General features: G+C 39.9%; 1 protein-coding gene across 2 annotated transcripts; it reads left to right on the top strand.

Moving 5' to 3' along the window:
* The first annotated feature begins 1,400 nt into the window (after positions 1-1,400).
* LOC111650973 (ras-related protein Rap-1A-like) lies at positions 1,401-24,461 on the top strand. 2 transcript variants are annotated; one of them, XM_023400929.2, is made up of 8 exons: positions 1,401-1,535; positions 8,882-8,970; positions 9,961-10,029; positions 10,412-10,468; positions 11,373-11,513; positions 16,109-16,252; positions 16,426-16,555; positions 23,444-24,461. In XM_023400929.2, the coding sequence occupies exons 2-7, from the start codon at positions 8,914-8,916 to the stop codon at positions 16,513-16,515; spliced, it is 558 nt and encodes a 185-aa protein (XP_023256697.1). In that variant the 5' UTR covers positions 1,401-1,535; positions 8,882-8,913; the 3' UTR covers positions 16,516-16,555; positions 23,444-24,461. The 2 variants fall into 2 exon arrangements, with proteins under 2 accessions (XP_023256697.1, XP_087028650.1); XM_087172524.1 differs by lacking the exon at positions 1,401-1,535 and adding an exon at positions 5,041-5,171.
* The last annotated feature ends 231 nt before the right edge of the window (positions 24,462-24,692 follow it).

The raw sequence follows: 24,692 nt of genomic DNA, 5'->3' as shown, positions 1-24,692 counted from the left end.
ATACAGTTATCCTATTAGTTCTGGTCTGGATTGTGAAAAATATAGATTAAGGATGAGAGTGGGTTTAGTTTTTCTTTTTTTATTACTGTACTTCTTCCACTATTGCCCAGTGTCTCGGCAGGATTGTTTATTCCCCGCTAGAGGGAGCTCCTCCCAAAGATATCCAGACCAGTGCTGCTCTCCTTACCTGCCCAAATCTGTGTAACTGACTCTTTTAGGACACATAAGGGAGCAGTTTTCACTCACATTCTTGTAACTATGTGTCACACACCTGTTATCTGTTTGACGCCAGCTTGGTGTAGGTACAGGTGAAGGACACTGGATAAATAGGGGCCTGGGGAAGGGCCAATGATGCAGCATCTACATTTTCAGTTCAGGGTTAGGGATTGTTCATTCATGGCAGTTCTATAGACGAACATATGTCATGTAATAATAATAATTTCCAGCCTGGCTACATACGGACTTGAGCATTAAAAGAAAAAAACAAGTCTTGAGTTTTAACCTAAAAAGACATTTCCAGAAGATCTTATACTTGCCACACACCTTGGATATCCAATTATTAGGCCTAGAACTAGACTAACCATTAAGAGACTTTATTGATCAATCTGACTATAGTTATCTTGATTAATGGAAGTAATTGTTTGAGTTTAAAATGACGTCACAGTTTCCCGATTGACAATCCCATCTTGATATTTAAATGACCTGTTTTGTCCAGCCCACACTCCAAAACCCAAAAATATTCAGTGTGCTATCACAGAAGAATTAGAAGACCAGCAAATATTCACATTTGAGAATTTTTTTGGGATGTTTTTACTGTAAAAAGAACTTAAACAATCAAAATTGTTTAATTTTATTTTCAGTTGAGGATTGACACACATATAGTGCTGTTTTGAGTATGGCAGCAAGATGTAACAGTGATAACAATAATAATCCAACGCCTGTCCAGGCATACCTATATAAACATATACACATAAAGGGTGAAAAAGCTTACACACGTATGAAAAAAGGGTGAAAAAGCCATAATATCTGCCCTCCTTACAAATTTGTCTCTTTTTCATATCTGACCTTTAGTGCAGATGTATTAGTCTATTTGTTTTTGCAGCCATATGGATAATTAAACATTTGTGTTTTCATATTCCATATCTATATACTATATGAGGTTTTATCTACATAGAGAATACATGTTTGTAGGCTCAATTCATTGGTGGGTTTAGTCTTTTGATGGGATTTGTCGACAGTAAGAGACATACGGAATGTCACTAGACTTAAGCTTTGAATATAAGTCCTGGAAGAAATGTGCAGCTGATTAGACATGTATCACCTACAATGAATAAAAACAGTCTGTGTGTGTGTATCTCTATTGACACTCATCATTACTGTGCAGCCCGTTATCATGCAAATGGTGCGGGACGGGTGGCCCATGTGTCATGCCCTTTTAAGAAAAATGAGAAATAGTGGGGAGTGACGTCTCTGCGCACAGAGGCCGGAGGCAAACTGACACTTGCGGAGCGGCGAGAGACAGCGAGCGAGAAACGGTGAGTGCAAATACCAAACTTTACCAGCTGCTAAACGCCGTCAAATAACTCATTTACCTGGGCGCAAGTAGCGTCGACACTTGGGGGACAATAAGCAGATACGGTAGAGTGCGCAGGGTGTGTTTTATTTGTCGGATAAATGAGAAGAATTGTCCGCAAGTACAAAACGGGAGTGTGCACTCCCATTTTAGTCAAGGCCAGGCGGAAGGGCAGGTAGCGTTAGCAATCAGTTGCCTTTCCCGAGCAAATAACACCGGAATGCGGGTTGATTTAAAGCCTGCCAAGCCCCTTGGATATTTGAGCTGTAAAACGCGTTTGATTGCTGCGTATTCCTGACAGCCTAGCTATGTTTTGATCATACGCCGAGGACAGGAATGTGTCGGCTAGCTAGCTTGCTTGCTAACGAGCCGTAGCTAGCGGTTTATGAAGTGTCGGCCCGTCGCAGGCAGTTAAAGCTAGCTAGTTAGCGGCATTTTGCTAACAAGCTTGATAACAGGACTCAGAGTAGATGCTGGTATGTAACTGGATTGTTTATGGACAGATGCTGGCCTCAGTGGCCGGGATTATAGCTTATGGTATTTTAAGGATTTATCTGTAAGCGGGTTTATGATTTGAACTGATTTTGATTAATTTTAGGGAAGCTACGTTTGTAATAATCACACATCTAACGAGTGTTGGTTGGTGGCTCTCTGGTGTAGTCAGAGCCACAGATTGCAGGGACTTAGCATGACCTGGAGTGATAAACATATGCTACTGCTGTAAGCAAATTAGGTAGATTCACAGTGAGATAACCTTAGAGCTCAAATGATTTTCTCTCGTCTGGGTCCAAGCTTTTTTTGCAGCCTGTTGCAGGTTTTATCTGCTGCAGAGGAGAGTGGTGAGAAACAGGAAAGGTGTGTACTCATCATCCTTGAACTACTTGATTGATAATAGAATATTCTAACAGGGCATCTGCAGATTTTGAAAAGTCTTAAAAACACTGTATTTAGCTTCCCCAGAAGAAGGTCATAGAAAATGTGAGAGAGTCTTGAATATTTTCTGTTGCCTCATATTGGCAGTAATGTTGGTCATAAATTGTCTTTGAATCCAATTTCAGGGTGTAGGGAGGCATTACACACCTTTTAAAACAAAAAGTAGGATTCTTGTGATAATGGATTGTTCACAATTTTTCCTTTTTTTTTTGTTGTGGAGTTTCCTGTAGAAAAAACTACCACAACTGCCTACAGGAGCTAAAAAAAACTTCTTGGCCATATTGTTGATAATTGTTTTCCATCATATCTTCACACTGGGGATGGTATGGTCATGAAACATACATTAGATATGTTCTACATGGTGTTAAAGATGGTCTTAAAAAGTTTAGAATTTATTTTGGTGAATCGCACAGAAACCATCCCCAACTGCTGTGTGAAATAGACATTTCTGCAAGGAGGTTAAGTATCTCAAAGGCGCTGTTTTACACTCTGTGTTGATAGGTACGATACTTCTGCCTCATCCTGTGCCCCCGAATCTCTTCATAACTAAAAATTTTGATAATGATATACAAGCTATTAAAACCTCTTCCCCCTTGTTCAATACAAGCCTGTTGTCTGGAGTCTTGAACAGGAACAGAGACTGGAAGACGCTATTTTAGTAGGCTGCTACTCCTTTTCCATCCTATCAGCATGAAGCCGCCTTGTGCTGTGGAAAGAGGATGTGGTTACAGGTCAAGGCCCCAGTGACACATATGCATTTGGCTGATGGTGTTTGTCAGTTACAGATCTTTGTCATAATTAAGTCACAGCAAAGTTTTCTGAGCCTAGCTGCAGTTTTTCTCTGACTCATGGGGTCATTCAAGGTTGTGGTGGGCCTGAAAGGAGACATAAGGAAAATGCAACTATATAATGGTAACATTTGGTTCTTTAATTTTTAATTTTTTTTTTTAATTTTAGGTTAGATCAAGTTGTGCAGTAAGTTTAAAAACCATCTTCAGAGAGATGAACAAATGTCTGTATTCCCTAGGTAGATATTAGACACATCTCTATTACTCAGAAGGCTTGATTTCCTGAGGCCAGTTAATGTAGGGTTAGTGCCCTAACCCTAACCCATCTATCACACATGAAGATCAGCTTTTAAAAAGTAACAATACAGTACTTGGCCCCTGTGAAAATGTACCATTTCTATTTCTTTTTTAAGCTTTGCTACTAGCATTTGTGTTTTATCATCTTTTATAGGCCCATAGGTTCCTAATTTCCTAGGAAGTTTCCTGAGAAGAACTATGTAATTTGGGACAAATTTCAGGTAAATTAGAGACAGTTCAATTGTTATACTTCCAATTAGTCACTTCCGATTAACTGCTAAACTAGCAAGTCTTTTAGGGCACAGCATGTCAGCTGAACATGCAAAAATGTGCATTTTGACCGCAGGTAATCATGTAGTTGAACATGAAGAGCAACATGAAGCTTTATTTTACAGGTCCATTATTTCCCAATAAATTCTTGAGAGTTTCCAGGGAACAACCATGTAGTTTGAGTTCAGTTTCAGTCTCTGTAATTGGTACCAAACTCAACTGTTTTTAATTTATTATTGACTTCAAGATGAATTTCTGTGAAACAAATGTAAACCCCAGTGAATATTTATTACTAATTTTTGCAAGGGAAGCTCACCTGCAAAATTCTGGAGGTTGTTCCAGCTTAGCGTTTAGAAATAACTGAAAGTGTACCAACTGAACGCTCTTTACTTTACCTCTAATTAATACAAAGGAAAGCCTTTCAAAGAAATCTTATTTGGAATAAGCTGGAATGTACAGACCTGTAAAATAGGCATTACCAAGTTTCAAGTAATTACATAAAATGCATAATAAATTAAATAGAATGAATATTAAAATCATTTTAACTTGGGTTTAAGTGGAAAAGTAGTTTTGAAAGAAATTGCTCTGGAAATCCACACTTATTTCCAGGAAGTGATTAAGAAATTATCAGGATATTAGTTGGAAATAAGTTAGCTTTAAAATAAAGTCAGTTCTTCATCTTCTTTACTTAAACCCTTTCTTTGACAGGTTGTCTGCTCTCAGTAGCGTCTTGGTTATTCCCCTAAACTTTGTGGGTTTCTTATGCTAAGCTTGCTGTGAACAGTAGATGTGAACTGTGGTTGTGGTGAAGGTAATGAGTAACCAGGAGCTTATCAACATCAAAACACACTCCATCAGAACAGTTATTAGCTCACGCTGTTTTTTCCTTCCCTTAAACCTAAAGGAGATACTTTTTTTTTTTTTTTTTTTTTTTACAGTGTAGATGCCATAATTGTCATGTGGGTCAACAAGCAAGCAAAAAAGATCCAACAAGAGTTGGTATCATGCTGCTAGCTTAACCAGCGGATGTGTGCATTTTTACCATCCGCACAGGGTAGAAGATAGAGAGGGCAGCTGTCAATCATACTGCCTGCTGAGTCAGTTGCTGTGACAGCTTCTTTGCTGTCGGATTAGCCTCGCTAGAACAGGAAATAGTGGATGCTGTGTGTTGTAGTTTAGCTGTGTAGCCTCCTGCTCTCAGATTGAGTTTTGTAGTTGATGCAGACTCACATTCGCTGCATATTCTTGCTAGCAGCACCACCTCATCCAGTTTCCAGCCATAGATGGATACATACCTTTGGTTGTAGAGGGTGAGTGATGCAGTGATGTCATGGTGGAGCATGTTTTCTGTGGCATGTGGCTTTCCCTCTCTCCTTATTTGCTGGGGTTACTACGAGAGCAGAGGACCGGCCATGATGTGTTTGTTTTGTTGGGAATGACACTGTGTAGTCGAGGGCAGTGGAAATGGCGAAACGTTTGGTGTTAAAGGGAGATGTCCTTAAATGGCCTTGAGTGTGTGTGTACCCGCGTGAGCTTTGTGAGTGTGTAGGCAGTTGGATGAGAGAGTGCAGCGTTTATTGTAGTTCCCTGGTATGAAAATTTGTATGCAGAATAGGTGTCAGAGCAAGAGCATCCTAATCAGTCACATCCCTGGTTCTGTTTTTGCCTTTTGTAGAAAAGGCTGCAGCCATGAGCGGATAGCTCGAAAAGAAAGGAGTTAAGGGAGATGGGTGTCGTTCACTAATTGAATATTAAGCAGAGTTTGTTTTGAGTCTTGATCAATAATGTTATTTAGTTTGTGGAAGGTGGTGTGTCTTGCAGGGATCAAGCACAACCACATTTCTTTTTTGAGAGCATGAATTAAGACACTAGAGCTAAGAAAGTTTGTCCTTTATTCCTACTCGCGCTCGGTTATACATACTTACAACCTTGCCTTTACAAGGGGTTTAAAGCTCAATGAAGCGTTTCAGCTTCAAAACTTGATCGTCTTTACTTCCAGGCAGAACTTGTTTCATCTTTAAATGACCTGCCAAGCCTCATGTAGCATTATAACATACATATAAATAAAAAAAACACAGGTGGATGACACAGTTACAGTAGGGAGATTTTTTGAACTACTAACCAAATCACCACTGGCAACGTTGCTAAAAAGATGGGTCGTATTAGGCTGTTAAACTAATCGTTTTCATGTTAGACTTAAAAAATAAAGATTTTTCATTTAAACTAAAATGCTTAGCTGGCCTTTTTTTTTTTTTTTTTGCTGTGCTAAGCACTTTCAGTTACATAAGGAGAAAAATTATCTTAGTTCTCTTTTTAGTAAAGTTTTTGGTTACGAAACTTGTGTACATGTCAGTAATATTCAACCAAAAGCTCATCCTCAGTATCCACATAGTGTATAAACCCTACAAACACAGTGCATACAATGGGCTCATATTCAATTTAGGTATTAAAAAGAACACGTATATGTATTTTTTATTTTGAGATATTTAAAAAGGAAAACAATTTAATTATATGTGACTTCAGGTGACTTCCTCGAATGTCTTTGTTTTGTCTACTGTTTGAGAAGCTGGAAACGGGATTTTGGGAGTTTGTGCTGTTGAGCGTGTAACCGAACAACTTTTTGATAAAATGCAGATAGACATTAAACAGATCTACCTATTAAAAAAATTCTAGGTACTTTATTGGCCAAAAATTTAAACATTGGTGTGTTTTATGTGTCTCATTTTTGGCTCATCCCTCAAGGAATGAATTTAAAGATGGTACATTTGGAGGAGCAGATGTCCTTTTATAACAACCTTTTGAAGCAGTCACATACTGTAATAATCTAACAGCCACTTACAGAGTGGGCTCCTGACGTCATCTGTCTTAGCAGGGGTCAGTCCACAGTGTCCATACAAGAAACATGATGTGCAGATAGCTGACAAGTGAGGCCTAGCCTAAATCGAAGTCTGACATTGCCTGCATGACATTGTATATGGTGACACTGTGCATGCACTTGACTCTGCACTTGAATGTTTACATGAGAGTGCAGCAGAGACTGTTTGCATAGCACTTGTGCAGCCCTGTTCTTTTTCTTCTCCCTCCAATGGCTCCTCCCTAATCGTGCAAGGAGAACTTCTTTGTGTGTAGAGGATTAGTGAATATGAATTATTCACAGTCAGGGCTTCATATCCCACATGGTCACTGCTTGTGATTGAAGTTGGAGGTCCTTAGTCCTTTGTCCGGCTCCCCTGAGTATTTCGATGGAGTGTGCTGTAAAAAGAACAGTGTAGGAGGGGATCATCTGCTTCCCACAGTGGCTGGCGATTAGCTTTTGATGGTTTGCAAAAAGGGTTGATTATCAAGCGAAGCTATATCGTCTTCTTTGGGACCTGATTTTAACATAAGCCACTTTCTGATTTTCAACACGGTCATGATGCCAACAAGCTGCACTTTTCAACCAGTGAGCCACAAGTATTAGTCTCTTGTTTTCAGGACCAAGGTTCATTAAAGCATAAGCTGTTAGTTCTCTGGTGTGTACAGTACAGAAACACAGTGTTAAAGAATTTCATTTTTTCCAGAGAGAAAGTGTGGAAATGGCACAGGCAGAGATCAAGCTTGTAACAATTATTGGAAAATTTGGATGGCAATATCAGCACCATTTAGTTGGATAATTGATTAGTCGATCGACAGAGAAATATCCAATTCATCCAGCAAAATATCTGGTTTCAACTTCTCCATTGTGATAAGTTTATATCATTGTAAACTAAATATCTTTGGGTTTTAGACTATTGGTCAGACAAAGCAAGACATTTAAAGATGTTACCTTGGAGTCCTTGTCATTGGCATTTTTTCACTTCTTTGTTAGACCAAATGATTAATTGATTGATAAATTATTCTCCATATTAAATCATCATATTAATAATCGTTAGCTCTTAGTCTCATCTAACTTGAGTGTGTGATGTGATTTGATTTTTAAACTATTACCATTGTGATCTGCTTTACTTTCAGTGCAGGTTGAAAAAATATCTCTAATTCAGCAGAATTGCAAAATTCATTGTATTTACAAGAAAAGAGTAATGTCAACATAAGTTCTAAAACTGTCCAGGTGAAACCATGTATATCCAAAACTAATTATTGTGACTTTTTCATATCAATTGAAGGAAAAGTGTTCTTCGATGAGTTTAGAGAATTTCTTCTGTCTATTAGCCAAATAAAACATTTTAAACCCTTTGGATTATTAGGATTGTCTTAGAGCTCAAATGTTTGTAGTTAAAATCAGTCGTTTAAATAGTCGTTAGCCATAGACCTTTTACAGAATTATAATTTGATATGAAGTCAGGTCAGTAGACGAGGAACCAGAAATCCAACTCTTCATCCAGCTACAACTAAACTTTAGAGAGGCAGCCTCTGTTGCCCAGCTTGTAGTGACCCAGTTGGCTAACTCAACTGACTTTACGCCACAATGTGTGCCAATGATTCAAAGCCTGCATGTCTCTTAAAGGGATATTTCAGTGATTTAATAATTTCCTCCCCATTGCAGTTTCCTCTTCCCTCAGCTGTTTTCTGTCATTAGTGAAAACGACTGACACCATATTGCTGTTTTAAAATACCAAAAATATGTCAATGACTCAAAATCTGACAGCAGGGTGTGTTTTGGTGTGTGTAGGCCAGATGATTGTGTCATTAGGATGAATATCTGCCAGATCCATGTATCATCTCCCCTTCAGTTCCCCCTGCACTCATACACCTCACAGCTGGTTTGTGTTAGAGAGGGGTCACATACTCTTCACCTCCTCCACCCTGAAACAGCTCCACTTATGGGTGTTCCCTCTATTGTTGTGCTGCGTCTTGTCCATAACCTCCAGGAATGACTAGAATCCTTCCTTACTAGAGAGGAAAAATTCAGAGACCAGACTGGGAAAATTCCTTTGTTTTGCTTGAAAAGAAGTAGAACTTGTTTTTAGTTTCGTTTCACTTTTTCTCACAACTTTCTCATTTTGTTTGTCCCATTTTGCTTCTCCCTGTTTGTCCACTACAGACTGTTGGGCTGTCCAGTGAAGCAATCCCGCCATGCGTGAATACAAGCTAGTGGTGTTAGGCTCTGGAGGTGTGGGCAAGTCCGCTCTGGTGAGTATCCAGACTCCTGACCCCCTTCCTGCCTCCCTCTGTCTCTGACTCCTGTGCAGTGTGTTTCCTAAAGACTTTGTAGGACTCTCTCAGATAACTGTCAGTGAAACAGCAAGACATTTTGCTCGCTTTTGGAGAAAAGTATGTGGTAAAAGAAGGTAAGGCAAATCAGGGTGGGTTTTTTTTTGTTTTTGTTTTTTTCTCTTATAGGAAGCCACAAGAGAACAGACGAAAGTGTCCTTTTCCTGATTTTCTACTTGTGTTTCCTGACAAGAGTTCACGCCTACTGTCTTTTTGACCAGTTTTATGTAGTTCTTTTTAAAAAACTAGGTATGTCTGCTGCAGCCTTGTTGATTTGTATCCGTAGTTCTCATCCATCTGTTAGTTTCTAGATGTTGTAATTGTGAACCAGTTTGCTGTGATATAATTCAATCCAAATTCCATAAAGGCAGATTAAATATATTAATCAATTTTCACTTCTTTTTTTTTTTTTTTTTTTGCATGGGTTTGATGAAGAGCAGACACAAAATGTCGAACTCGTATGTATTTTATTGGCAAGGTTGTCAGGAGAACATGCATGTCTGTGAAATGTTATATGCCCAGCTTATCCAACTTCAACCAGGTGTCAAAGTCGGATTAATCCCTCGAACTGGCAGGCTGACATGTTTAGACCTTAAGACGTTATCAGGTGAACTCAGTCTACCCCGAATGTAAACCTGCCACTAAGCGCAGTGCTTTATATAGCTCAGTCCAAACTTTTCATTTGCAATATAGTCACACATGTCAATAAAATGAATGTACTGTGGTTTTAGTTTAATTCTGTCTGCTGCTCATCACCTTGATGAACATCGTCAATCTAGATGTCCGAGTTTTTATAATAAGCCAGAAGACATGGCACTCTGGCCATATTTGCCACTCCTGACATTTTGTTTTTGTGCCCGGAAGGTGACATTGATCTGATGTCGGCTTGTTCTGTGTCTTCTCTTGCAGACAGTTCAGTTTGTACAGGGAATCTTTGTGGAAAAATATGACCCTACAATAGAAGACTCATACAGAAAGGTGAGTGTCCCGTGAGGGGGAAGTGGGAGAGGCAGTGAGCGCTTGCTTGGAATGAGCTGATTGTTAGCAGCTGCTCTGCAAGTTCACGTCATGATATTGTGCTCTTGTTTTTTGTCATGTAACTCCTTTCATTTTCTCAATTCCTCTCTCTCTCTCTCTCTCTCTCTCTCTCTCCTGATTTTCCTTCATTTTCTTTCCTCCTGCTTTACATTTTTTTATTCTTTCTTGCTTTCCCTTTTCTGCTGTGGGTTAATTGTCTCTCTTTGTACTTATTGTATGCAGGAATTTAAACATGGAATATAATGTGCCCAGTGACCTAAAATTAAGTTTTACATTATCTCATTCTGTTGCCATGTTTCTTTTTTTCCCTTTTTATTTACAGCAAGTGGAGGTAGACGGGCAGCAATGTATGCTTGAAATTCTCGACACAGCAGGCACAGTAAGTGAACTCCTTGCCATTAAAAGCTCTGTCAATATCCAGCTTTTCTGTATATCCGGAATGAGTCACTGTATTGAACGCTGACATTGTAGGTTATGGGAAACTCTCTGTCTTCCAGAACAGTAATTTATTTTGAGCAAAAACAGGGCTGGTGAAGATAAATGACATTTGATGGGATGTAAACACATGGAAGGGAGGTAAAAGTACAAAGTTGCAAAGATTCTGCTGGTGAATAAATCAGCAGAAATTGCGTTAAAAGATTTTCATTTGCTGAGAAGCCATCAAGTCACAACCTTACAATTTTCCCCCACATATTGCAACCTCAAAGTAACACAGTATGGTGTGTTTTCTGGAAGAATGTGAGTAAGGTACTTGCCTATGGTATACCCAATGCTATAAGTAGGTTGCCATCATGTTGATGGTGGACAAGCAACAAGTGGAGGTCAATGGGTGCTTGACAGAGGTCAAACTTGACAGAGATCCAAAAAATTGTACTGCACTGTATCCTTTCTGCGTCGACCAGGGCTGTAACTAATCATCATATTTCCTCCAATAATCATTGATGTATAAAATATCCGCAGATAATTTTAAAAATGCATGTTGTGTGTGACAAACCGGCCAAAACCCATACATATTTTTAGTTTACTATGAAGAAACACAAGGAAAGCGAATCCTCACATTGCAGGAAACATCAAATGTTTCACACTTTGACTTGAAAAGCAACTGACTCATTTTTTGACTCAAACATCCGCTATACAGTGCATCTCGGAGCAGTTCACACCGGTGTGACTTTCTGTTAAATGCAACAGACTTTTACAATAAATCTTTAACAGGATATAAAATGCCAGAAGGCATATGACAGAGATCATGCCCGTTCTTTCTCTTCATTTTTTCCGCTGTGTAGGAGCAGTTCACAGCAATGAGGGACTTGTACATGAAGAACGGCCAAGGCTTTGCCCTGGTATACTCCATCACAGCACAGTCCACCTTCAACGACCTCCAGGACCTGAGAGAACAGATTCTACGAGTAAAGGACACAGAGGATGTAAGTATACAGTGTGCACACCGAGGCTTACAAGCATGTTTATAGCAACTCTTCCACATTTCTTCACAGAACCTTTTCTCATTTTATTTTATTCTATATAATGTCTCAATATGTTGTAGTCACCAGATTCAGTGGAAGATAGTACAGATAAGTAAGCGCCCCACTTTCATGTTCTCAGCCACCTACATTGTTCAGGGATGTGATCATGCTGTTGCTATGGATACCATTCAACAGTTTAATCACTGCATCTTATGCCAGTAATTACAAATTTGTATTACCTCGACTTAATGCTCTTGGTGTCATGATTTGGGTTCTGTGTTGTCTGTGGAGTGCAAACAATGAGAAAGCACTTAGTGGAACTTGTGTACTGAATGTAGCCTAGCATTAGCTAATGCTACCATCATGGAGGTCCCTGTGGTTTGTTTACCTCATCTGTGTTTAACATGGAATCACAACACTGGTCCCAACTTAGCTAAGAGTCCAGTAAAAAGTTGGGAAATTTATCTAACTTGGAGATGTTAAACCCATAGTTTTTGCTGTATGTGAATACAATGTGGTACAGTGCAAATAAGGATGTCTCATCTAATTGTTTTCCTGCTTTGCTTTATTTGTCAGCAACACATTTCCATGTTTTTGTATCTCTGGTAAATTGTGAGGCTGTTGGAGTGAGTAAACCCTCCAACCCCTTTCTGGTGGGGCAGTGCGTCAGCAGAATCTAAGATGCCCTTTTTTGGTGATCTCTGGAGGGAATGAATGTTACCATAACCCTCTCTCTCTCACTCTTTCCTCCCCTCTCTTGCTCTCTGTTCCCCGTCAACCATCTATGAAGCTCCTTTGCAGCCTGGTGCAGAAGTTTTTCACCACTCTTTTCTGTCCATCGTTTTATCGGTCCTTCCCTTGTTCCCCTTCCTCTATATCAGTGCCAGTGTGCTCTGCTTTTTTTTATTTATTTATTTATTTTTTGGACTTGCCTTTTCAGTGCCTGTTGCTCTGTATTTCCCCCCTCTTCTCTATGGCCTGCCTTGTGGTCTTACTGTGGTCTGGCACTCTGTGCTGGTGATTGGACTGTCAGGGATGATGTGCAAGGAAAGCCTCAGCTCATCAAAAACACACTGGATCGTGAGGCTGTGGTACTTCATTAGAGCCTCCGTGGTTAGGGAGCTGAGGTTAGCCTCAGGCTAACAGATGGATTGCAGGATCAGTGGCTCCTCAACATGCAAGAAAACAGTTGATGTCCCTTTTCTTCTCTAACTGTTCCCTCTTAATATATCCCCGGTTTAAACAGTTGTGCTTATCTGGCAATTATGTCCACTCTGTCAGCTATCAGTCCAGTGGTGGTTTAAGCCTTTACCTATGATGGCAGTGACATCTGTTTATCTTTCTTTGCCCCTTGCAGGAATGCATGACCGAAGGAAATGCTTAACTTTTTTTCATCCAAGAGGACAGATTTCTTATTCATTGAAAGCTTTCAAGCTATTGCAGAGCTAAAGCAGACACTCTAGTTGCTGCTACAGCTGTTCTCATTCTCAGCTCTGCCACGCACCATTTACTGCAAAGCTGGCAAAATGTACAGACGCACCTAATGTTGCCAAGCTCAATTAAAACAGTCTTTTAATGACTGTACATTGAACACAGTAGGGCCAAATTCCGTCTCCTTAAATAAGTCGTTAGGAGTCAAGAATAAAGTAGTCACCAGTGTATTAAAAGCTCACTTCCCTTCACTTCCTTCCCCAGTTCTTATGTAAGAGAGGTCTTATGACTTTTCCGGGCCATGTCCGTCTCTGCTTGTCTGACTAGGATGGTACAAATAACTGACTCCATGCTTGTGACTCACCACGCCATTTGGAGCGACTGGCTCCATTCATTTAAACTACTCTATACTGTCCTGTTCTGTGTTCCCCGCAAGCCAATCTCTAGCATGCCATTGTGGGCGGGATAGGACCTGTCTGTAGCATGTTAACAGCGTATGAACAGATTCTCTGTGGACTGTGTGGATTCTTCAAGTAGGCTAATGCTGCCTCGTGTGCTGCTGACACTGAGCATTTTTTCTTCCCTGCATACCTTCATCCTTCCATCCCGCTCTCCATCCTTTTCATCCCAGCTTGGCTCAAAGTTTGTGTTAGGAGGGCATACCACTGCTTCTCCCAGGACCCCTGGGAGAAATGTCATTCAGCAGTCCAGTGCGAAGGCTTGTTTGGATATCAAACATCAAGCAGCAACCTCCGTGGGGTTAATCTAAACATCGTAGTTTCCTGTCGTCTGCCCCACAGCCCAGAGAGAGCAAGAGAGGGAAAAGAAAAGAAGGACCCCGGAATATTCATCCTATACCTTCAAAAAGTAGTCGGAGGAATGTGGGCATACCGCTGTCAAATACGACCTCTTAACAGTCCCCCAGACTTGTGGGTGGGAAAAGGTCTGAAGTATGAGCAAGTTAGCACATGTCAGGATACTACCATATTACGTACAAATATCCAGTTTTTTCCAGAGCCACAAGACACGTCTGGGGGCAGTTTCTGGTTCAGAAGAGGGTAGTGAAGACAGGATTTCCCATGCATAGATTTATTTGTTGCAGGCCCACCACAAATAGATTTCTCCAGCTGATAAGTTATTGGCGCCTGTTGTGCTGCATGCAAAGTTTTCCACTCGTTGATTATGTCTGTTAATTGCTAAGCTTCACCACCAACATGAATATCCTGTGAACCTTTGGAAAAATTTGTGCTCAAAGTTGAGTCTTGAGGCTTTGTCTGTTGTCCCAAGGTTTTACAGTGGGATTGTATTATAGAGCCTTGTTTAAATGTGAAATGTGAATACGAAACAAACGCGCGCACAAACAAACAGTCTGACACTATCATGTAATTCCAGGGAGCAGCCAGAGCATGGAATCCAACTGAAATGTTCGAAAACATTCAGGAAGGAAAGCGATGTTATCCCGGCTGGGCGGGGCTGCCATGGCTTCCTCCGGGCCAGCGTGCTCCCTAGATAGCCGGTCAGGAAACAGCAGGCAGGATGAGACGCATCCCGACACCCTGACTGCCCCAGCGCTGCCCAGTGTGACAGTTAGGGCTGAAGTTTTGCCCAGAATATTCTCTCTTCCTCAGAGAGTTTTTGTTTTTTTGACCTTGGTTGTTAAAACATCTGGCTGAGTGCACAAAAGCAGAAGTGTTGGGTATTTGGGAGATTCCAAAACCAGCTGGACTTCATGTCAGCAGTTGTGTTTTCAGTTTTAGTTGGAAAGGATTTCCTCTTTACAGCAACAAAACAAAAATAACCTACCTTCCTTGTTCATTCATATTGATTCTTTAATCTCTTGTTGTGTAACCCAAATGATTTTCTTTGCCTTCCCAGAGGGATGGATTGATTTTCTTAATCGTCTTTGCGACCCTCCCACATTCAGGCTTCAGATTGAAATGAATAGGCTACATATTAATTAGGTTTTCTCTTTTGTACTCTGAGATTGAACAAGTAATTTAGTTTCCTTTATGTGAAAAGTTGTCCTGATATTGATCTTTCCACCTCCCAGGCCTAGTTGAAATGTACTCCCTTTGCACTGAACCTTCACAAACTTTAATGTTGCCAGTGTCATTGTTACACTTCGGGGGTAGGCTGTATGAAGGAATTTTTCGAACATACTGATGTGACTAAAATTAGGTCTGTTTAGAGTCATTGTGATGGTTTCAGTGACGTTTGATTAATTTCATATGTGCGAGTGCAGGAGGTGATTGCTTCATGATGAATGGTACAGCACTGAACTCGCACTCTTTTTTTTTTTTTTTTTTTTTTTTTTTTATTCTCTCCTGCCTTTTTCGGCTGCAGAAGATGCATATGAAGATGCTTTGTTTACAGCACAGCAGGCACTGCAACGCCAGTTTATTCAAGTCTGCTTCCATCAGTTTGTATTGTATTTTGTCTTTATACACCACCTTCTTTGCAGCATCCAAGCGTTATGTGGCCATTCCACTCTATTTTTTATGCACTGCTTCAAAATGCACATGGATTTTTATTTAAAGAAAATATTCATATTCAAATAATATTGAAATATTCATAGTTGTATCTAATAAGTATGATTTTGGAATTCACACTGAAGCTTAGATATTGTATCGGCACTAGTACCAAAAACATTAAAATTGCTACTTTGCTGTAACTCCCTGTCTCACTCGCCTTGTTTTCATCACGTGAATTCCCTCCTCTATTTCATGTTCACTTTCCGCCCCTGCTTTTCTTTATTATCCTTTCTATCATCTCACGCCTCATTTTCCTCTTTTACCACATATTCCTCTCTACTTGCCTTCTCCTTCTTTCCCTCCCTTTACTCTATTTATTTTTGTAGACGTACTTAAGCACCGATGGACTTAGCACTCAAAATAAATGTCACACGTGTGTTTGATTAACATTTTTTCATTTAAATGCTGTTTTTCTTCTTCAGGTACTGATAATTTAGTATTTATTGCTGTAATCATTTTGCCTCAATGTTGTAAATATTTAACACGTTCTATTTCAGTTGCATTTATGAAGCAAGTCTATTTTATTTTTATTAAGACAAAATTACAAATTTGGCTCAGGGGGATTAACTCGTACTTTCTCTTATTTGTCTTCAGGTGCCGATGATCCTGGTGGGGAACAAGTGCGACTTGGAGGATGAGCGTGTGGTGGGAAAGGAGCAGGGCCAGAACCTGGCCAGACAGTGGAACCACTGTGCCTTTTTAGAGTCCTCTGCTAAGTCAAAGATCAACGTCCTCGATGTGAGTACACACAAAAACAAACCACTGGTGACCCTGCACTGTAAACAGCCAGTCCTCAGACACCTGCCTAAATACTACATTGATTAAAGGAATTGTTTAATTGGTGGTGACTCTAATTGCAGTTGTATTTGGTGTCGTGTATCATTTCTCTTTTTGTCTGGTGTCTCTCCTAGATCTTCTATGACCTGGTCAGACAGATAAATAGGAAAACGCCAGTGGAAAAGAAGAAGGCGAAAAAGAAATCCAACTGTGTCCTGCTTTAAAGACCCCCCCCTTCCAGCCCCTGCAGCAGCTCTGAGCCAGGTGTGTGTTTGTCACATAAAACACATAACGTTAGTCATAAATACTCAAGTAGCTGCTATATTCATGAGGTCATGATGCGTAGACGGGCTGTCAGGTTAATTACTTTCATGTAATAGCCCTGTTTTTCCTGTGTCATCTTAGCTACAGGCAGACAAACTCATAATAGAAACTGATGAATGATAAACTACAACTGATGAACGCAGCATCATCTAAGTCAGACAGCATGCTGAAGTCAGATTTGTTTGCTCACAGGGTATCCGTGCATCCTTAAGTCTTAAAAGATTTTGAATTAGATTTTTTTTTTAATTTAAGGCTATGAAATGTCTTATAGTCTTTTACATTCTGAAAAACCTTTTCACCTGTTGAAATTAAGAAGCAGTTGTCCTTCATCCTGATCAGATCAGTTTTATAACCTTCTGGATGTTTGGCATTGTTGAGCAGCCACCTGCCCTCCTGATGTGATGATGATGATTCTAAGCACTTAAAGAAATTGGAGAAACCTTTGGAGATGCATTTCAGAGTGATAGCCCCCCCTCCAGGCAGCTGGGGGTGCAACAGATGCTGTAGGTGGTGGGAATCAAGAGGGCAACAAATAAAGTTTCTGTAGTGGAAAGAAAGCTGACCTTAACTTAACAGGGTCAGTTTATTCCAAATAAACTCGCCTCATAGTCGCACCTGACCTGACCTGGACTCATTTAACTGGAGCCAGTATATGCTAGAAGCGTTGTTTGTGTAGTTTTTCAAGTGCAACTGACTGATGGTGAGGCGGTGTAATACTTCTATAGTCCTTTTCTGACGAAGAACTATTCCTACTATTACTCAGAACATCTTGTTCACAGTTTGTGTGTGTTGGATGTGTCTTAACTGCAGTCATCCTTTGACAACAAGTATTATTTCTGTGATACTAATGACAGATTCAGCAAATGTTTTGGGCAGGCTAACAAGTGCCTTCATTAGCTTTTTTCAATCTTTTTTTTTTTACTGTTAAATGAATAAGTCACTATATGATGGTTGTATTTAAATAAGAACCTCAGAAAACCGTTGCAGCTGGTTTTGTCCTAGGAAATCCGTCTGTCATCAGGTTGTTTCCCAGAAATAAGAACCGCTTCTTCTTTTCTTTTTTTTAATATTTTTCTCACAAAATATATATATATTTTTTTACAATTTGGCAGGATGCTGGTAAAGAGGATGTCTGAAAACAGTCACGCTCAGTAAACCAGACTGCTGATTCCTGTTAACCCCGCCTAAACAGAATTAGTTTATTGATTTTTTGATCGACCCTTAGTGATATTTACTGTATGATTTTGTAACAATGGAATTTTTTTTTTTCCTTTTTACTGTAATTGTAAGGAAATTTTTGTTTTGATTTAACAATCGTGTGTGTGTGTGTGTGTGTGTGTGTGTGTGTGTGTGTTATTTTAGCTGGAGGTGGGCAATGTGAACAAGATCTTCTGTCACAGAACCTCTATTTTTATATTAGAATCCTATTATGTTTCGCAATACAGTAAATCTGCCAAAACTACCACAAAGAAGTCATGCTTATTGATTTGCAGCTCTGCCAGTAATGACCTTTTAACAGCGAAAGATAATAAAGGCACAGCTGCCTTAGTATGAACACTGTAGAAGAATCTCTGCAGGGTTATATATAACATATAAATAGATATATAATAATATAAACCCATATTGCCAACTTCTAATTTAAACTCCTAGCATTATGGGTCAGAGTTCATGTTCACTAAGAGCTCCTGATAAGATTTAACCCCAGTTAAACAATCCCTCAGTGATTTAGGAAGTCAAAGTAAAGAATGTTTTGACTCTAATGTGGAAAATTTCCCTTAGAGGATGCGTTTAGGTTCAGTCACTTGAGGAAATCTTGTGAGATCTTATGATGTGCATCCACCCTCACATGGCGATTACTGAGTTGGGCCTCAGTCTTTCCAAACGTTCAAGGTTGTGAAGTCTAAAGGGTTCAGTATGCTTGAAACTTACTTGGTTGTTTTGTTGGTGGCGGTGGTGTTTATAGCTGTCTCCCATGGCCACACTCAAAGTCAGGAGGAAAAGTCTGTTGAATCACAATACTTCCTCAAAATCTATTCAACAACTTAACGTGCTTCTGTAGTCCCACTGTGATGAATCATTCAAATGGGGATAATAGAAGACACTTTTGGACTCTCTTCTTGATGATGCAATCATTATGTTGCACTCATGTGTTCATGCAAAAAGCGACAGAAGTAGTTGTGACAGACGGCTTGAGAGAGAAGTTTAAACACTGACTTACTTTTGCACCTTCACACACTTGGCCAGTGCTTGTGTAAAGTGGCTCTATGATTGTTGGGTTGTCTTTTCTTTTCCAAAATTGTAACTACGGCCTCAACACTTCTTTTGTGATTCTTGGCCCGTTTGTTAACGATACAGAAGCTTCTCCGGAGACCGTTGCAGCCTAAATTTTTTGGCTGCATTCTGTTTGACCACCATTTCAGTTGGTGGGTGAGACTAATGGACAGCAGGATGGCAAAATGAGTAGGGAAGACTCTGACCTTCAACTGAAGGACTTCAGTACAAGCTGTCGTTGCTGTGGGTGTAAATCATCCTGAAGCGTCCTTGAGCAAGATGCTGTCACTTTACCATGGTTAGGGATCCTGTCCTGTAGCTGATCCTTGTCTTTGAGTGGACAAATAATGTCTTTACATGGATCAGCACATTTCCTTCAATAAGTTAGGTGTCATATAAGGTTCACATGGGGGCTGATTATATCCTCATGTAAACCTCTTCTTCTAACTCTCATATTGTTTTATAGGGGAGTTTTGAAGAGAAACCATTGCCCCACTTTAGTCGTCCCTTAAAATCAGCATCCACACAGCATGCAGGACGGCTGATATGAAAACAGATGAATAATAGATTCCATACTAGTCTGTGTGATCTTTGCGCAATGTGCTATCAATAGAATGGAGAGTAAAAGTGCAAAATGTCAAAGCTAATTATGTGCAAGAAAAAAGAGCATAAACAATTTAGTAGCACCGAAGGTTAGTGCACAAGACTGAAAAATATGCAGATGTGATATAAAAAGTGTATTTTGGCTCAGTAGTAGGACCTCTGTCTTGTGTAGAAATGAAAAAGGGTCTAGCTGAACAACCTACAGTTTACAAGTTTATTTTCTATTGTTTTGGTCTTTGTGAAGTTTCTCATTGGGCCTAACAATGCCTGTTAACACATTTTGGTTAACAGTGTTGTCAGGACAAGGCCTCAGTGCCACCAAACCAGCAAAGCACAGCCAGCTGCAGAGATTTTACATCTACCTTGTTCAGTTACTTTTAACTTGCATTGTAGGGGGAAATAAAACTTTGATATTGCCGATAACACCGGATTAGTGAAACAGACAGTACCATTGTGCCCAGCCCAGACATCAGGGTCGCTAAGCCACCCACCGCGTTCCTCGTCTGAATCCATCTGTGTTGGGCAGTTAGAGGTCCAGAGTGTGTGAGAGTGGGGCCTCTGTCAGCAGGCCCCGGGGCGGTGTCTGTCCCCACTGCCCCCGTTCACACGCTGGCCAGCCCAATGAACCAACACTAATGGGATTACAGCCCCACTGTTCCACTGCTCACAACACACTACCTCACTTTACACTGCAAGAGAGAGAGAGCGGGCTTACAGTGCCAGCCTCGGATGGGGCAGAGAGAGAAAGTTACTGGGACATTTCACTCTGTGGCCCTTTCCCAGTTTGATGACCTCATGGACTCTCTGTCTCTGATTTTACTGTATGCACTGGGGACAGAAATCGGCAGGGAGCTTCTGGCATGATACTATAATGATTGTTGAGGTGCTGAAAGTTAGTTTTTCAAGGAGTCAAAAAAGAAATAATGTGTCTTTAAAGATTGAAAGGTTTACAATGTGTTTCAGAAAAACTCTGGACAGGCATTTTAAGCCTGGTTTCAGATTCTTTTGGGCAGATAAAGCAACTTCTTTTTCCCCTCAGTTTAATTCAGCACAGTGTTGAGTCAGATGAACCCACATGTTGTTTTATCACCGCGATACAAGACTTTGCCATTAGAGTTTATAGACTTGGTAATTGAGCTCTGGGCTGTCTTTTAAACTTTGAAATCTAGAAGTTAAAGTGAATGTTTCTCCAGCTGAGAATTTTGTATGCAACTCTCTAACAGACTTGACGGTGGGCCTTTTTCACGGCAGACATTTTGACCTGTGACGATAGCAAAAGCACAGGAATAACACTACTTAACACTATAATAGCATGGCCCTGGATCTGGAAAACCTAAATGGAATACAGCCATCATTTATCTCATTGAACACCTGTGCTTTTCCTACTATGACAAGTTAAAATGTCTGCAGGGAAAAAGGTCTGTTGGTTCACCCATAGTAAACTCCACCCCTGCACCCTGAGATCAGTCAAAAGCATTTCCTGCCCAGTTGGATGCCCCATAAATGACTGGAGAACCTGCCACTCAAGGAGCCAGCTGGGCTTGGATTTGCAGGATTATGCATATGCTCACTTCTATTTAGCCTGTGCTTCACCCTCAGACGTTGCTATCGGTAAAAACTTGTTAGGGACTTGATAAGACAACACCAACCTGCTCACGAGTGGCTCTCGACATCCAACCACACAAACCTTGTTTTGATTACCAAGTTAAAAGCAGAACTGTTGTGTCAAGCTGAGCAAAGAGGGGACCAACAGCAGCTGCACTAATACCACATTCATGTCATGTAGGGAGGAAGGTAATGATGGGAAAGATTCCCATGTTTATTACTTGTTGAGCGCTCACATCTTTGCACAATAGCTGTCTTATTCACTAAAACAAAACAAAATAGAAAAGACACACGTGTTAGCTATATTTATTTAAAGAGTGTCCTACCACCTAGCAAGCAAATTGTTTAGTGTTCAGTATAGCTCTGTATTGAATTAATTGAGTTAAATTGACTTGTTGGCACTTTATTTGGTGGCAGGCAATTACGGTAACTCTGATGTGATGTGAATACGGCATGAGCACAGAATGAGCTGATAGCAGGAGGTGCTACTGTGTGAGCAGGCTGCAATAAAGTGATAAATGTGGAGGACCATAACAGAGCCAGACAGACATCTTCCACCATTGCTCCTGTACCCTTGTTATGCATCCCAGGAGGAGCTCGGCAGACTGCCTCATACGTGTTTTTGGAAAGTATCAGGGTGGGATCCCTGGACTGTGAGCCACGGCAGCTGGTCAGAAGTTATGAGCAAAATAAAGCAAAGTTCACTCAGAGCTTCCTTAAACTTCCATTTGTCCTGAAAGTGTCTCTGGAGAAAAGGGATTAGTTGTAAATGGACAGGGCTTCTTCGTCCCTCTGGGCTCTCTTATTCACTGCTGGCCTCAATTCCTATTCTAAGGCCTAGATTTTAAGAGGCAGTAGGTGATGCAAATGAAAACCAGCATTCAAAATGAAATCTACATTTTTACAGTCTTTTCAGAGATGGAGAGAATATGTGATGTGTTTTTCAACACCCTGGGTTGTGTAAAACCTCTAAGAACTGCCAGTGATTTAGAGGGATCTTTTGGCAAAGATGGGATATAATATTCTTAATGATGTTTTCATTAGTGTATAATATGAAACTAAGAATCATTGTGGTTTTTTTTTATCGTAGATAACTTCACATCCACATAGGGAGTGTATCCTCTTCCACGGAGCCATGTTGCACCGTCATGTTTCTACAGTAGCCCAGAAAAGACAAACCGAACACTGGCTCTGGAGAGGGTCGTGTTGGTGTTTTTACGTTACTTAAAGGCCACTGTAGGTTCTCCTGCATGCTTAGAAAGGAAGGGGTGAGGTCAGGGGTATTCAGTTGGCTGCAATCTGCAACCTCACCACTAGATGCCACAGAGTCCTACACAGAATGATTGGTCCTGAACTTGACTTGAAAGTCATAAAAGCTTAAGAGTTGGTATAAAAAATGATAGTTTAAATCTAACATTTAAGCAATTTTTAGTGCTGACTGCAAGGTGTGTATGAGCAGGTGGTGCAGCACTGAACATAAGTGCAATGATTAAAACTATCCATCTTCATTGTGCCCAATGCTTCAGTATGCAAGTTTTCCTCTTGAAAATGCAAGAACAAAGCTTACATAAGCCCTCTTAAATAATTTTGAAGCTGAGACCAAGTCTAGACACTTGGAAATAAACATCTGCTGCAAGACACTCTGTTGGTAGATGCGGTACATCATATGAATCATGAAATAAGAATTGTTATTACATTTACCTCTCATTGAAGACCAAATTTTTCTTTTTTCTCTTTTTTTTCAGCAGTTTGATAAATATGGGCCCAGATTTCTCTTCTCTCCTCCAACTTTTTCCTCCTATTCATAGGATTGAGAAAACAGATGTAATAGAGCTTAACACTTGAATCGGGATATTATTGAAATTGCAACATGGCCAAGTGCAATATCCAAAATTGCAGGAGCAATGGCAATTGCAATTTTTTTTGATAAAGGTAAAATGTGTCATACATAGCATACATGAAGCATTGTGGTGCTACAGAGATATCCCAGCCTACAAATCATGTCCTCCAGATGTAAGGAAACATGCGTGTTATAAGACCCTACAAATATTACATCATAATCATCATTTTTATGTCTTTCAATAAAAATCAAAATGCAAAAAAGCCAATTCCAACTGAAATCGTCACTCATATTGCAATCTCAATATCTACCAAAATAATTGCAATGTGAAGTTTTTTTGGGGGCGGGGGGGGGGCATGTCATTCACTCCTCAGATGTAATGTTATTGAACAGCCAGCAGAGGGCAGTGAGAGCTAACAGATGGTGTTCAGGACATCGTGAGGGTTGAGCCTGTGTCTGATCATTGATGATGCATGAAATGAAGACTAAACCACTGTGCTGTTTTGCAGAAATGCTGTAATGAAGAACTGTTGCCCTGATTGGAACGTGCCAGCATTCCAACAGCCCCGACCCCCCCCCTCCCTCCATCAGCCATAAACGGTGAATCAGCTGACTGAACTGCTCCTATCAAAGATGAGGATGATCTACACGAGAGAGAGAGAATAAAGAGAGAGAAAGACAGTAAGAGAGAGAGAGAGAAGACTCTGGTCTCTCACCTCCAAGGACCTTCCTCTGTGTCTCAGTTTCAGTGTGAACCCTGAACGGACAGTCTCCATTTCTGCACCACCAAACAAAAACACCACAAACTGATGATAATGAAAGTAGAAAAAAAAAGTGTCCATGAGCCGCCTAAATGGCCAGAGAGCAGCCCCTTATTTTCATTTCTTTGACAGTTTAACAAAAGGAAGATAACAGCGTTTAAGAAGGAAAACAAAGTTAGAACTTGGATTCAGTATTTTTCATCTTTTTCAATATCAATATTGTATTTGAAAGACATGGAACTTGACCTCTTTAGTTGTATGATTATAAATATTCTTCAAAAATGAGCATGAAAAAAATGCATCAGTTATTAAGTGTAGATGTTTTCAAGTGAAATCAAGTGGAAAAGTGAGACATTTTTTATAGCCATACACCTATTCTCCATGCCTGTCAAGTCAGTGATGATAGATCAAGGTCTATAATATGTATTATTATTTTTATTATATTTTTTTTTTTCTTTGTTCGCCCTGTTGTTCATGGACTTCTCTTCTGCAAATATCTCTCTTTGATGTGACTTAATTTTATACTCAGTCACTGGGATTTCATAGCTCCCATAATATATTCTAATGCCATTTTTTGCATAATAATGCTTCAGAAAAAAATGGGCCTTTTATAGAAGAAATATGGGGAAAAATAAGGATTGATTTCTATGTCTCTTGAAGCTGAAATATATTATACTAAACCAACTCTAATAATGCTTCTTGTGTTTTTCTGTCAATGATGTTCCAGCTTTTATGGATTATTAAAGTACATTTTAGTACATTTTCATTATATTGGTCAATGTATTTTTGTGAATTAAACTTTTATCCAAAGTGGATTTGACTGATTTGAGAGGAGTGAAATTAAAAGGTGCTTTTAAAGGCTTGGAAAATGTACAGATAACAAAAATAGAAATCGCATGGAACGTTTTGTTTGCTCTAGTTAATTGCGTATTGATTCTTTACTTTTACAGACCACTAGGAGTCAGTATATGAAAAGAAATGATTTACACATCAATTG

This window comes from Seriola lalandi, unplaced genomic scaffold (genome assembly GCF_002814215.2).
Source record: "Seriola lalandi dorsalis isolate HSWRI2012SDOR001 ecotype SW California unplaced genomic scaffold, Sedor1 jcf7180002053074, whole genome shotgun sequence".
Classification (NCBI taxonomy): Eukaryota; Metazoa; Chordata; class Actinopteri; order Carangiformes; family Carangidae; genus Seriola; species Seriola lalandi.
Note: the sequence above shows the minus strand (reverse complement) of the source record. Positions and strands in the feature narration are given on the sequence as shown.

Excerpts from the sequence above, each read along its gene's own strand:
- LOC111650973 (XM_023400929.2), top strand. The coding sequence starts at position 8,914 with ATGCGTGAATACAAGCTAGTGGTGTTAGGCTCTGGAGGTGTGGGCAAG. Across the intron at positions 10,469-11,372 it reads TTCTCGACACAGCAGGCACA|GAGCAGTTCACAGCAATGAG; the intron begins GTAAGTGAACTC and ends TCCGCTGTGTAG. Across the intron at positions 16,253-16,425 it reads CAAAGATCAACGTCCTCGAT|ATCTTCTATGACCTGGTCAG; the intron begins GTGAGTACACAC and ends TGTCTCTCCTAG.